At 42.2% G+C, this 15052-nt stretch overlaps 1 protein-coding gene across 3 annotated transcripts in view; it reads left to right on the forward strand.

Annotated features, from left to right (window-relative positions):
• The window catches only part of SLC25A13 (solute carrier family 25 member 13), a 109552-nt gene that overhangs the window by 46247 nt on the left and 48253 nt on the right, over positions 1-15052 (forward strand). For all 3 annotated transcript variants that reach the window (XM_081164586.1, XM_081164585.1, XM_081164587.1), the window contains 2 exons: positions 5308-5447; positions 12374-12520. In XM_081164586.1, coding sequence (XP_081020712.1) covers positions 5308-5447; positions 12374-12520 — 287 coding nt within the window. The remainder of the gene's footprint in view (positions 1-5307; positions 5448-12373; positions 12521-15052) is intronic.

A 15052-nucleotide genomic window follows, 5' to 3' on the forward strand; every position in this document is an offset into this window, starting at 1 on the left:
TAAGCTGCAATTTTGGAAGGAATTTGACCTGCCTCTACTGGGGGGATAAACCCCACCACTGCTGTTGTGTGGCAACATTGCTACAGTCTTGAATCTCAGGCTGGTTCAGTTGCAAATAGACACGTGTTGCGTCCGAAAGATAAATGCCATTAGAACCATGTTTGTTTAACTCTGGATTCTTTCATGTGTAATGCTTATTAAACTCGAGAGTTGTCTTGCTGAAATCAGTAAAATCTTTATTGCCCAATAGGTAGAGAATCTGATTTCATGTTTGCAAAGGACAAAATAAATGGGGGTAACATTACCATGAAATGGTCAATTGAGACAGGAACTGTTTCTCTACTTCTATCAGCTCATGTGCCATTAAGTGGAGCGGGGAACAAGACAGTAAGGGAAAGACAACATTTTGACTTTTTGCATGTTAAATGCATGTTAAATAGATGCATTAAATTAATGTCAACATGTAGCATGGGATGAAATGAATTTAAAACCAGCTCTGTACAAATGAGCATTATGCCTGCTGACCGTGGCTCCCATTTTGACAATTTGCAACCCAATTTTCAGTGCTTGAATTACGTGTAACTACTAGTTTCAGACAGCCAGAAAAGGGTGTGATTTTGCTTAAAATAGGGAGGAGTCAATGGGGGGGTGTTGCATTTCAATATGGGACCTTCTGTCTGTTTGCCCATAGTTCTGGACACTGCCCCAGAGGGAGTCCAAAATCCTATTTTTTGTGTGGACCTTTGTGGTAATGCTAAGGATGCAATCTTATAGTCATGTACCTGGGAGTAAGTCCCACTGATCTCAGTAGGGCCTACTTCTGGGTGGACATATATAGAATTAGCTGCAAGTTTTCCCCAAAGCCCACAGAAATATGGATGGAGATGTGAGAATTCTTGTATGACTGCATCCAAGTTGGTCCTCTGTTTTGTGGATGCAGAAGTGTTATTGCTGTCACAGTCCTGCTTGCAGGCTTTCTAGAACTACCTGGTTGGCCACTGCAGAACATCGCTGCTAGATTTAGAAGGATTAAGAAGGCAATCAGACAAATTCATGGACAATAAGTCTGTCAATGGATATGAGTCATGCTGACTGCATGGACCTTTCAGGTTCAGAATCTGTGTTGTTCCCTCTGTTTCCAGCGCTTATGTATGTGTGCCATTGCCTATGTAGCCAAAACAGCATCACTGCCACCAGCAAAAAAGAAGGTATCATTACACTCTCCAGGTGAGAGGGGACCCCCCCCCCAAAGATTTGCAGAATTGCAAAAATAAAATCTGTCACTGGTCCAGTGGCGTAGCGTGGGTTGTCAGCACCCGGGGCAAGGCAAGTAATTTGCGCCCCCTAACCCGTGGATTTGTGCCCCCTAACCCTAACCCCCAGATGTTGCGCCCGGTGTGGCCGGCCCCCCCTGCACCCCCCACGCTACGCCACTGCACTGGTCCCATCAATGTTGTGGTCAATCTCTCCTAGATGTCCTTTCCCACTGGCAAGATTCAGATTATCTCCCTGGTTTTCCAGGGAGTTTGGGGCGAAGGAAGCAGTTGGGACAGTGTTATGATTGTTACAGAATATTATCTGAAACACTTACCAATGGGCTTTCTGTGTTTTTTCTGTGTATTTTAACGAACTGAATAGAGTGTGTGTATGAACTTTACAGAGCTTAGCTTTTGTTGTTGTTGTTGCTGGTTTGTTAATGATGTTAGCATTGTTTTATAGATTATAAATGCCATATTGATTTGTTAATCATATAATATGACTTTTGCTGTAATTGTGATGTTTAGTTTAATTTTTAGTTGCAGTTCTGTATTCATTTTCTTACAGCCTTGAATATGGGATTCGAAGCCTCGGCTCTAATTCTACTGCGTCGCTTCCCTTGCCTTCAGACCCTTAACAATGATTAATATAAAAGGGCCTTGTCAAAAGCTTTGAAAAGGCAACCTTGGTACTTACGCCATTATGCAATTTAGCTTCTTATGAAATCTCCAATTTGCCTTGTGCTCTTTGCTTAGCAGAAGATAGCTGTGCCTTTCTTAGCCAGTCGTTCGCTGTACTGGCAAGGTGGAAGCTTATTATTCTCTGTCAAGTTGCAGGTTCTTCCTTTTTTAAGATTACAAAGTAAAGATTCAAAAATAAAGATTCCAGCACGGTTGCTTGGCTGCATAGAAAATGGCATTTTCCGGGTAGTTTCATTACCTAATCAAGACTCACGTCGTGATATTATATGAAAATAATCCTGAACTTGAATTCAATAATAAAAAAGGGAATTGGTTGGGTTATCTCCCCACTCCCGTCCCCTGCAGAAGACAATTAAATATTGACTTCTAGGAAAAAATCCATACAGGTAGAGGAACAAATGCCACTGGGAAGCCAGGAAAAACTCAATGGTAGGAATGAGACACCTTGATGCCAGCTGTCTGTCATAGAAGGAGCATCTCCAGAGAAGTGTCCTACCTCTTCCAAGTGTTTGTTGTCCTAGAACTGCAGAACTCAAGGAAAGCCCAGGAAAATCCTATATTCACTGGTGGCTCCAGACTATAATTATTTGGGGAGGAGTGCTGGAACAAGGTTAATGTATGGATCATAGAACTATGAGCCTCAAATCCATGCAAGGCTTTTACAGTTATATAGTTGTCAACACAAAATTCTTTTTTTAAGTCATCAGTTTTCATTTGCAGGTGGTGGTCTTAGGTGGTTTTTCTCTCCAGTGTCTGTATAGGTTGTAGTCATTTCTGACCTAATAGGTTTAACTTTAAAAAAATAATAATAAATGGAGGGGTGGGAATTGGTGAGTAAAACTGTGTGATTCGTTTTCATTCGTTATCTGCTACAGGGAATGAGCAGTTTAAAAAAAAAAAAATGGCTTCCTGCTTTAGATGACCATGTTTTTCATTTCTTCTTTCAAAAGCTAGTTTCTGGCAATTGGACCAGTGTAGCAGGAAGCAAAAGAATGGTACAGGGAGAACTGTAGTGGGGCTCAGCATCATCAGTCAAGTGTGCTGGGGCACATTTGGAAAATCTTGATCAATTTGGTCTTTCCCAAGAGCTGCTGTTATGCTACTGGGAGCTAAAGCATGGTCTGGCTTAATGTGTGAATCCAGGCTCATGGTTTGTGTGTCCCCAAGCAAACCACAAGCAATAAACCAAGAATAAGCTGCAATTATTATTATTATTATTATTATTATTATTATTATTATTATTATTATTATTATTTATTTCTACCCTGCCCATCTGGCTGGGTTTTCCCAGCCATTCTGGGTGGCTTTCAACATAACATTAAAAACAGAATAAAACTTCAAACATTAAAAACTTCCCTAAACAGGGCTGCCTTCAGATGTCTTCTAAAAGTCAGATTTATTTCCTTGACATCTGATGGGAAGGCGTTCCACAGGGCGGGCACCACTACCGAGAAGGCCCTCTGCCTGGTTCCCTGTAACCTCACTTCTCGCAGTGAGGGAACCACCAGAAGGCCCTCAGAGCTGGACCTCAGTGTCTGGGCTGAACGATGGAGGTGGAGACGCTCCTTCAGGTATACTGGGCCGAGGCCATTTAGGGTTATGGATCATTGCTTGTTTAAAGTGAGACAAACCGTGAGTCTGGGCTTGCATACTGTGCTGAGCCAAACCATAACTTAGCTCCTGGTAATGTGGAAGGAGTGGAGGAGAAGCAAAGTGGATAGTTTTCTAAATGTGCATGAGAACCAGACCTGGCAGTTAAATCTGAAGCCAAAGCCCTGTAAAAATGGTTCATGGGCATGAGTGATCTCTATATTTGATTCAGGCAGTATGTCCATTGAGTAAGGACTCTGATCAGTGGATTATTCTAGATGAATGAGTGATGAATCCAGTGAAGAAAGAAGGAAAAATTTAAGAACCAGTCTAGTGAGCTTGTATTGGAGTTTGCGAACCATGAACGGTGGTTGGAAAGAAGTATATAAAAGATGAACAGCAAAGGGGATACCCTGTTTCATAGCCATCACAAGATGTCAATAAGAGCAATAAATAGGTGATTTTCTGGTGAAGTAGTTGCACCATATAATTCAGTGTGCACCCTGTCAGGAAACCGGCTAATCCTAATTTTAAAAAGATACACTGGAGTCAGTTTATGGCATCGCTTTTTGGGAAACACACGTACTGCAGTTTTCAGGGATGCATGCTGAACAAGGAGGGAAAACAGTGATTTGTGTGTAATCAATTGGTAGTGTGAAATGCCAATTTTCAGACATTTGGAGGGCAAGGAATTTGGAATAGTAAGTGATATGAAGCAGGGGAGGGGCAGGTTTTCTGCACTAGGAATCCTATTGAAAATGCACAATTATTTGAACGGCCAGTGCTGACTTGCAGGATGAATGTATTTATTATAGTGTTCATTATTACCGTTTTGATAAATCGGGCAAAGTGCTGGGTGACAGCTGGACTACATGGTGCAGTTCTCCATGACATTTCCAAACTGGTCTTCCTCAAGTGCAAGATGACAAAATGAGGACTGCAGTTTCTATCTCTTTACTGTGGAGATGAGGATCCTGTGGCCCTTCAGACACCCTCAGACTCTCTTTATTGGTCCTAGCCAGAATGGCCAGTAGTTGGAAATGATGGGAGTTGCAGCTGTGGGTTTCCCTGCTTTGATGAATGACATAATTTTTCATGTAGAGCATGAGTAAGGGATGGGTCGGTGAGGTGAGGACTGCCAAGTGTTAGGTCTGTCAAGTGTTAGAGGACACATTGGTCGCTTATCTGCATCCATGTCCATACTGTGGTGTTATGCTACGCAGGGGTTGGGAAAGGTTTTGTGGCTTGGGCCAGTTCACGATCCCGCAGATGCTGTGGTGGGCCAGAGTGCGTGCACGCACGCATGTGCAAACGCTATTTCCGGCGCTCTTTCTGGCACAGAGGAGGCGTGCGCAGCTTCCCATTGGCTGCAGGAGCTTCCTGCATCCAATGGGAAGCCAGCCAGCATCGTGGAAGGCGGTCCCCGCTCTGCTCTGTGCTGGTATGGGAGCTGACTGAGTGGGCGGCGTGGGTCCCTGAGCAGGCGGTGGGGATCCATGGGCCTTAGGTTGCCAACCCCTGTGCTACAGCATCACTCGGAAAGAAGGAAGCATGACAAGGCAAGCGCAGGTATAACCTAGCAGAACATCTGAGTCTCTGAGCTACTTAATCCAGAGTTATTGTTTATTTAAATGAAAATCTGTTAATGTTGCACAAGCTCTCATCGAATGAACAGATTTTTACCAATTTTTGCATCTGCTTTTATAATCATCTCTCTCTCTTTCTCCTTCTCTCTCCCCCCTCCCCTTTCCTTCCCCAGAGGATGTTAAGCAGGTTTTTGGCCAGACCACAATTCACCAGCATATTCCCTTTAACTGGGATTCAGAGTTTGTGCAGCTGCATTTTGGAAAAGATCGGAAAAGGCGCCTCAATTATGCAGAGTTCACCCAGTTCTTACTGGTGAGTTTTGGCAATAAATGTTTGTCTGAATAAAAGAATAATAATAAAAGAAGAATTGCAAGGTTTATTCCCTTCCCCTTACTTTCCATGTTTCATTGCACAGTATCTATCTGTCTTTTTTTTTTGAGACTGCTCGGGATGTTTGTGTGTGCCCATGAACTGTGATTGGCTAGTGGTGAAATTGCTGCCTAAGCAGTAATTTTTCTCTTGGCATCTGAAAGCAGCGTAGATGTTTTTTTGAAAAGGATCCAATTCAATTTAATCTTGTAGGTGTGGTTCTGAGGAGCTGGCACTCAAGATGATTAAAGGCCCTTGGATATCCCCACCCCTATTTCAGCTACGAGTTCATCTACGTTGGATATTTGTGACCGAAAGGCAGAGTATCAAATTAGATGCAACTCAGACAAACGTTGCCAAACCTAAAGTCTGGAAGTGGCAGCTTTAACCTGTGTGGGACTGAATGAATTCCTTCTCCTAATGGGGAACTGGAATGTATCAGTGGCTTACAACGAACTTATGGGAGACCAACCAGCTCCCAGTATCAATGCGACATTTTAAATTGGACATTTGTTTGTGCAAGGGGAAGAGAGGGAGGGAGAGAGATGAGGGGAAGGAAGGAATTTGGGGATTTACAACGGTTCTCCTCATCAACCCCTATCTTAAGATTTTTTATTATTTTTTTCCATACATTGCAGATAACTTTTGTATTTACTTTGGAACAAATGTTTTGCATTTATTTATATCCGACACTTGGGGTGGGAATTTACTTTAAATACATGGTAGCAATGGCAGACGCGGCGCTGAAAACTTCTTAAGGCAGGATGAGTGCTTCTGTTTGTGTTTCCATTGGGTAGGCTCTAAAGAGCCATTACACAAGATAGTTTTGACAAAGGATCGTGTTTCAGGACTATGGAGCCTGTAATTTTGTTTACATAAGGATGTTAGTTCACAGTAGGAAGTGTTATCATTTTGATGAGGAATAATTAAGATAATGCTACGAGGACAAATGCTTCAAATTGAATTGGTAGAGGAGATGGAGCCTCATTAACTCTTTGTCTGAAGAGGATGTTGGAATTCCTGATACAGTATAATCACATTCTGTTCGTTTTAATGATCCCCCTTTTGCTGACTTCACTATCCTTCATATCTAACCATTCTCGCCACTGAGGGACAATTTCAGGGCAAATTCTAGCCCATTTCAAGGAGTTGGTGTTCCAGATTCCCAGCATCATACTAGCGGCACAAGTCCGTCCCACCCAGCTGTCTGGCAACCAGTTCAAGACAGCAGCTTCTCACTGATCAGCCAGTACCATGATTTGTTAGAAATGCTTGATGCAAAAAAATGAATTCAGGTGGCAGAGGTCTTAAAAATAACTATATTTTATTAAGGTAATTTCAGTTAAAAGAAATAAAGTGATACAGAAAAAAAGAAGGAAAAGTGAGAGGGAGAAAAACAACAACAGATACATATAAAAGCAAAAAAGGGGGGAAAGGGGAAAGCAGCAGTATACAATATTCCCATACATTCTGGTATAATGTTATTGTCCTAGTGCTTATGTAAATTTTAATAGCTTACTACATTTTGTATAAGGGACGCAGGTGGCGCTGTAGGTTAAACCACAGAGCCTAGGGCTTGCCGATCAGAAGGTCAGCAGTTCAAATCCCCGGTGAGCTCCCGTTGCTCAGTCCCTGCTCCTGCCAACCTAGCAATTCGAAAGCATATCAAAGTGCAAGTAGATAAATACCTCCGGCGGGAAGGTAAACGGCGTTTCCGTGCACTGCTCTGGTTCGCCAGAAGAGGCTTAGTCATGCTGGCCACATGACCCGGAAGCTGTACGCTGGCTCCCTCAGCCAATAAAGCGAGATGAGCGTTGCAACCCCAGAGTTGGCCACGGCTGGACCTAATGATCAGGGGTCCCTTTACCTTTATACTGCCTTGTTATATTGAAAATCCAGATTATAAATAAGTAAACAAATATTGGAAGGATAAGTGTTGGTAGGATAATCACCATGTATTTGCCCTAAGCTCCTTGGAGGAAGTTGAGAAAGAGGTGGAATCCAGTTCTCATGAAGTCATAACTCTCACATCAGGGCATCGAACCCAGAATGGAGCAGGGCAAGGCAAAGAGCTTGATTCTCAGTGGCCCCCATTAAGTTCCCTTGGGCATAGTAAGTGTTGTGCAATCTATGACATAGTCAAGAGGAAGTATAGCCTAGCCCTCTCCTGGGACAACCCTTCTGCCACGCCACTACAGGGATCCCATGGAAATGTACAGTATATTTCTGTATACACTGGTGCACTGTGGTTCTTCTCAAAGGCAATTCTGCTATACAAAAGCCAATCTGCCACGTACTCTATCTGCCATAAACAATGCAACACTTTCCAGTGCAGTGATTCCTGGAATCTCAATTCTTTGCACCTGCAGACTGTCTGGAAGGGCTGGGTGTTGTTGTTTTTAACATCTGTATGCAGAATGCCTTTAAGCATTCCTAGTAGGGCAACCATCACAGCCAGCCACCATGGGTCTGGGAATACGGTACCTAGCTTCTAAGCAGCTGAATGGGCCAGATAACATTCTAGTTTCTCTGCCCATAGCTGGAGATTTAGAGTGGCTGTTCACATCTTTAAGAAATCTTGCTTTGGATTAAGCAACCGTTGGCATTTAACCCTTGTCCTTTGATGCTTTTCATGTATATGAGTCGATCACCTTGTTCTGGCATCTAGACCTTGGACCTTAAGACTGCAGGGGGACGCCGTTGTCTCTCTGCGTGAATTATATATTCCTCTTAATTTGTACCAGATGAGGCACCGTGGTGTACTTTAAAATTATTCTGCAAATACTGCCCCACTCAGTATAGGTTTATAAAATAATACGAATAAAGGTAAATAGCTTGTAAGATCCTTCTGACTGCAGTTATTATCATTCTGTCACCTTTGTAAGGAGTTGCAATGTCAATATTGGAAATAGCTTTGATTAAACAGAAGTACATGGACATGTTACTAGTGAAGCTGTAGTTTTTTAAAAAGACAGTGGAAGTTTTAAGGGTCTCACAGGGAAACACACATCTAATTTGATTCCGCATGGATTTATAAACTCTGGGCAGGATTCACCTAACGAGTCCTGCCAATGAAAGCCCTGCGTGAAGACTTCTACTTGCAGAATGGGGCTTCCCCCTCCCTCCTGCCATGCACACCCTACATACCCCAAAATTGCCTGGGGGGGGGTCAAAGGAACCCTCAGAACAGTGTACAGGGAGAGGAGAGGGGGGCATTGTTCTGAAATGGCTTTAGAGCTGGCATCTCTAACTGAAAGTGTTAGCATGCATGAATAGTCAAAGGTGTCCCCCCTGGACCATTTTTAAATTGGCAACATGACTCCCAAGCAAACAAGCAAGAGCACTTGCAATTCAAAAATAAAACATACAGTGTACAGTCGTACCTTGGAAGTCGAGGGGAATCCGTTCTGGAAATCCGTTCGACTTCCAAAACATTCAGAAACCAAAGCACTGCTTCTGATTGGCTGCAAGAAGCTCCTGGAGCCAATCGGAAGCCACATAAGCTCCATTGGACATTCAGCTTCCAAAATGCTAATCAGGCGAGCCAAAAAGTTCGAGAACCAAGCTGTTCGAAAACCAAGGTACGACTGTACATGGATTAAAACACCAGGAAATAAGAATGTAGACTAGATACCCCCAACACACACTTTTTCTCTCCCCTGTTTAGGGTAGGAGTCTAAGACATGGTAGTAATTGATTATAGAAGAAAGTGTTTCTTAGCATAAATAAATTAATCTCAAAGGCCTCAAAGTTTTTATTTCTTTTTTATGACAAATTTAACCACAATGTGGTTCAGTGAATGGAAGGTTGGGTTTGGGATTATTACTCTTTATTTCTGCCAACTGTTTATTAGTTGCTTATCAGGGCCAAGCCCTTACAGTGCAACATGCAGAGAGAAAGAGAGAAAATCCCTAAACCCATTGAGTGGATACAAACAAGTAGAGGCATGGGACAAATGAAATTAGGTTGCCTAAGCTTTCTTAAAGAAAGACAGTAGGTTTTTGTTTTGTTTTTTAAAAAACCTAACTAGAAGGATTCCAGAACAGCGGGGCCACCACCAAGGAGAGACTGGTTCAAATCTCAGCAAAGCTTACTGGATAATCTTGGGTAAATCACTGGTACTCAGCTTTATCTGCTTGACAAGGATGTCAGGAGATAAAATAAATCACCCTGTGATCCTTGACTGAAGGGTGGTATAGGAAGAAGAAGAAGAAGAAGAAGAAGAAGAAGAAGAAGAAGAAGAAGAAGAAGAAGAAGAAGAAATGACAAACTATGTTCATCACTCTTGAACTCTTTGAATCAAAGGCAGCATGTAAATAGGATGGATAAATAGAATTGGAAGATTATTATTTTTTAACACAATGAACAAAATTGAATTTTTAAGTGAACAAGCATTTGTTTTAGTATTTATAAAACAGAACTGTTCATAAGATTGCACAAATGGCGAGTTTTCTTCAGGAAAGAGAGTGTAGCCCACTTCCAAATAAGGTTTAAGCAAGAGGCTCACACAAAGTCTGAAATCTCTGCCCAAACACCAGTTTTTCACATTATGTTTTACATGTCCTCATTTTATGGCTTTGTTAAATAACTTCAAATGTAAGCTAGCATTCTGTTCTGGCATGCTCGTTGATGAGGTAATAATACCTGTCAATGGGACCTCACAATATGCAGCAGTGGGAAGGATTGTACTGCACTACATCAAGTGAATTGTTGATCAATTGGAAATATCAGTCATACCTGAATATAACCTCCCCGTACCTGGAAAATAAAATAGCTTTATGAGCTGTAACAGGAAAAATAGAGTTTGGAAAGTTGGGGGTAGGGGAGGGGGGCGAAAATCAAGTTGGGAAATCCTTTCATTAAAGCTCTGGTGTCAGAGTTCCTGTTATCAACTGCAAATTAATTTTGTATAAACACTTATTGTGGTTTTTAGGAATTCAGACACCCAGCGTCAAGGAACGAAGCTGTTTTTAAAGTTATGTAGAGGGATTACGCCACCTCTAATCTAGGGGACGTTTGGCAGGCCATTTATTTTGCATTGAGAAGCAACTGAATTTATTTTTCTTGCAAAGTTGCTTTAACCCTTTCTTTGCTGAGTCTCGAAACTCTTCAGTGTATATTGTTATAGGACATAACTCACAGCAGGACTAAGCTGCAGAAATGAAGGATATTAGGATATTTTTGAATTCAGTAATAGTAACAGTAATAATATTTCTTATAGCGGTCAAGTTGCTTTTCTCACAGAGTGAGCTGAAGCGACTTAACATTAATACCAATTAAGATAATCTAATAAGACTCGAAAAACACAGTTGAACAGATAGAAGGCAGGACTTAAGACATCTCACCCCATCAAAGAGACCACAGTGCCACCCTTCAAATTAATGGCCAAAAATGCCAATAGAGAGAAAAGTCTTTGCGTGGTGCCTACAGATAGATGAAGACGGTGCTCGGCTGGCCTCCTTAGGGAGAGCATTCTGCAAGTGGGGGTCACCACCGACATGGGCTGATCTTACACTGGATTCTCTTTTAAATCTATGGCAGGGCCAATGGCAAGGATTGGCTTGGCTGAGCATCTACTGATGACCCACTGATGAGATCTCTGTGGACCAGCTATGGTCAGGAGGTAGAGCTTGGATGGAGAGCCTATGTCTGTCCAGATGTTGTTGGACTCCAGCTCCCATCAGTCCCAGACAGCAAGTTCAGTGGTTGGGAAAGTTGGGAGTTGGAGTCTTAACAACTTGTGGAGGGCCACAGCTGCTTCTTCTGTGAGACAGAAGCACTGAGGGAGAGGGGGTCATGAAGGGTGTCTTGCCTTGGGGCCTCTGGAACCTAGAGCAGACACTGCCTTCACCTGCCAAAATTAGCCCATTGGTTTCAGTGTGGAAGTGTTATGCGTGTACTTAATTCCCTCCACTGAATGGAGTTGGATTAGATCTCATCCTGTGTCTTGAATACTAAAACCATCAAATCAATTGAACAGTATTTGCTCATTGTTGTTAATATTTTATTTTAATACCTTGCAGCACAACCTTTCAGCCTTTCTGTCTACATATTTCAAAGTGTTCACAGCATCGCTAAGAAGACGATTTGTTAAAACAATTCATCAAGAAAGCAGGTTTCCTGATACAGTAAAAACATAGTAGAAATGGTAGAAAATGCTGCTTATGAGCTAATAATTGCACTCATTGGATAGAGAATAGGGGGCTCTTGGACCCTGGCTTCACCACCTTGTCCTTGCACTATTCAGTTTGTGGAAGCTCTGCTGGAACCAAGTCCTGAACTGTGAACAGATAGGGACTCCCAACATCCATGCAAGGGGCTGTTGGGATCCAACCCTCAACATTAGAATTTCAGACTTTGGAAGATCTTCATGACTGCACAAAAAGAAAACAAAATTACTATCTCGATACTTACTGTTTTGCAAATAAAGAGTTTGATCCTAAGCATAATTAGATGGGCATTAATCTACAGAAATCCTATCTAAAAGGTTGAGATCACTTTGGAGAACATATTTAACCTACAAACTTAAAATGGAGTTAACTGTCCTGAGCTCCATGGGACATTGGAAAGCTTCATGCTGTGAAGAGGATGCTGACTCCCAGCAGAGTTCTGATCATCACCCCATTCCCAAAGCTAAACTAATAGCCTGCAGCAACCTTCCAAATCTTACTGGACTCCAGTTCCCATTATCACTGTCTGGAACTAATAGGAGATGTAGTCTGACAGCATCTGGAGGGCATCTTGAGTATCTTTTGGGCTCTTTATTTTTAAAGAATTGTGTACTCTTCAGTGAATTCTTAAATAAGAGAGAGAATGTGGCAAAGTTAGTTATGAACCTTAGTTAACTGTTGTTTTATTTACCCCTCCAGGAAATCCAGCTGGAACATGCAAAGCAAGCATTTGTACAGCGAGATAATGCCCAAGCTGGAAGAGTCACTGCCATTGACTTTAGAGACATTATGGTCACAATCCGGCCTCACATGTTGACACCTTTCGTTGAAGAATGTCTAGTAGCTGTAAGTAATTTTCCCATATCTGGGTCATGCCTAGGGACCTTGTCCCATTGAGACAAAGGTGCATAGAGGATGTTAAAGGGAGGGCAGAAGACTCTTGTTTACTTTTGTTTATTCCCCACCCCTGTTCTTTTTGTGTTTGTTTTTTGCTAGTATCTTTAGCCCAGCCATTGGATGCGAGAGAAGGAGTTAAAATTTATACATGATAAATCCATTTAGCCATTCATGTAAGGTTTCCTTCTCCAGAAGATCGTGATACTATCTTCTCAGGCCCAGAGTAGTAGCCAGCAACGTTGAGGCTGTTATCAGATGACCCGTTGCACCATCAGGGTAATTTATTTTTTGTGTGCTGTCCCAACAAGCTACTATTCCCTGTTGGGGCAGTTCTGCATGAAAGTCTTGTTTTGTAAGGCTGATGTTCTGCTGACACAGAGGTTGGCAACTTGTTCAGCACCAAGGGCCACCAAGGGAAGGATGCTGAGCTTGAAAGCTCACATCTGCTTTGCATGGTTTTAAATATGCTTAATCTAATTTAACCCACAGATTGCATGAAATTTTGCATGACATCTTAATGTGGATGGCAAGAGAGCCTCAAACTTTAGCTATAATTTAGAGGTATGATCCCTGCACATTCGGCCCTACAAACTGGTTGGTTGCGGGGGTGGAGGGTGGGGTGGAGGTGGAGTGGCGGGTGGTAATATTTCACATTCAGGCAACTATTTCTAGCATGTTGAGCTGCTTAGCAAAGCTCTTGGTAGCTCATTAGTTTTGGAGCCGGTTTGAGGATGGGCCCTATAGACTTAAAACCTTTCGTACTCGGACCTCCGTTTCATTGCCTGCATTTCCCCCCAAGCTTTTCCCAAGCGTAGTATCAAAAAATAAACAACATTTTGCTGCCTTTGTGTAAACTGTTTTCACTTGCACATCCCCACTTGCCAAGAAGCAAAAGTATCTGAATGCCTCGATTCCCACCTCCTTCTGTTTATTCCATTTAAATATATGAAATATATATTTTAGGGACATTCTTGCTTTATGAGTCGGTGGTGACCTTACACTAGTAGACACGCTTCTTTCCCTCCTATCCCCTGCTGCTCCCCTTGCCCCCCAAAAGCTGGGGAGGGGAGAAACCTCTGTAACAATATGGGATGTAGCATTGAAAGTTGCAGTTGGTGGGAATTGGTAAAAACGAAGTGTCCCTCCTTCTGCAAGCAGAAGCACTTCTAGTACAGTGATACCTTGGGTTACAAACACTTCGGGTTACAGACTCCACTTATCCAGAAGTAGTACCTCAGGTTAAGAACTTTACCTCAGGATGAGAACAGAAATCGTGCGGCAGCAGCAGGAGGCCCCATTAGCTAAAGTGGTACCTCAGGTTAAGAACGGATTCAAGGTTAAGAACGGACCTCCAGAACGAATTACGTTTGTATCCAGAGGTACCACTGTAGTGCAAAACCATTTACAACCCTAAGTAAGTGCTGGGCTGTGTTCACAGGCCCCCCTATCAATGAGGGGTCACTTTGACCATGTCCTGCTATCAATCATGTCAGCTTTACTTGGAAAAAAACATTGCTTGAAACACCATTCTAGGCTGTATTTTTCTGAGGAACTATACACACAGCAACTTACATTAGAGAGCACACACTCGATGTGATTTGGAGGAAGATAAATGGCACTGTTCCCCTGTCAAAGGAGTCTACTTGCTTCGCACAGCTACATTATGTAATAGTATGCATATTTTGGTGATGCAAACTGGTTTGCCACAGTGTTAATGCCAACATTATGCTAGTAGTATGTGGACGATGGAGGAGAAATACACAGGAATTGGGGAATGGGCAAAGTGTAGCTTGGAGACACTTTGATAAGGAGAAAGACCTTGAAATACTATATTGGTACCCTACTGTAACAAATAAATGAATTTCAAATTCTCTGGAACGTTTAACCTTAGAAGAAGAAGATGATGAGTGTGTGAAAACTTATTTGTATGTGTACTAGCATTGTGCTTAAATTCCTTCTCAAATGTGGAGTTTAATATTTTTTTTAAAATTTCATTTGTGCACAGACCTGATTACGAATCTCATTCAGTACAGGCTTTCCTCGAGTCAAATATATTGCTACATTTGCTTCGCAGTGTTGAGTTTCTTAGGACTACTGCCATAGCAACCAGCTTTTAATGCATCTGTAATAAAGTTCCATCCCCTTCTTTGATTTTTGTAAGGGTGAAAATTGCTTTGCTAACAGTAGCACTTAGATATTGGCATCAGCATCCCATGTTCTGACTGTTTGCATCTCATACTGAGCTCTGGTCCTGAGCAAGCATAATGTTAGTATGCTTCCTGGTGTCCTTTGCAGATGTTTGAAGGCTGAATGTTCTTTCATTCATTCAAACGTTGGCTTGGAGACAGCTTGGAAAAATGTTAAAATATAAACATTCTGCAAAGTATGCGTACTGTGTTACAATGCAGAATTCACAACCAATGAATGATATGGCATATTGGAGAGAGTCCCACTTCAGCCTGTGGCGCATTCAGTTAAATG

Source organism: Podarcis bocagei, assembly GCF_964188305.1.
Source record: "Podarcis bocagei genome assembly, chromosome: 12".
In the NCBI taxonomy this organism is placed as follows: domain Eukaryota; kingdom Metazoa; phylum Chordata; class Lepidosauria; order Squamata; family Lacertidae; genus Podarcis; species Podarcis bocagei.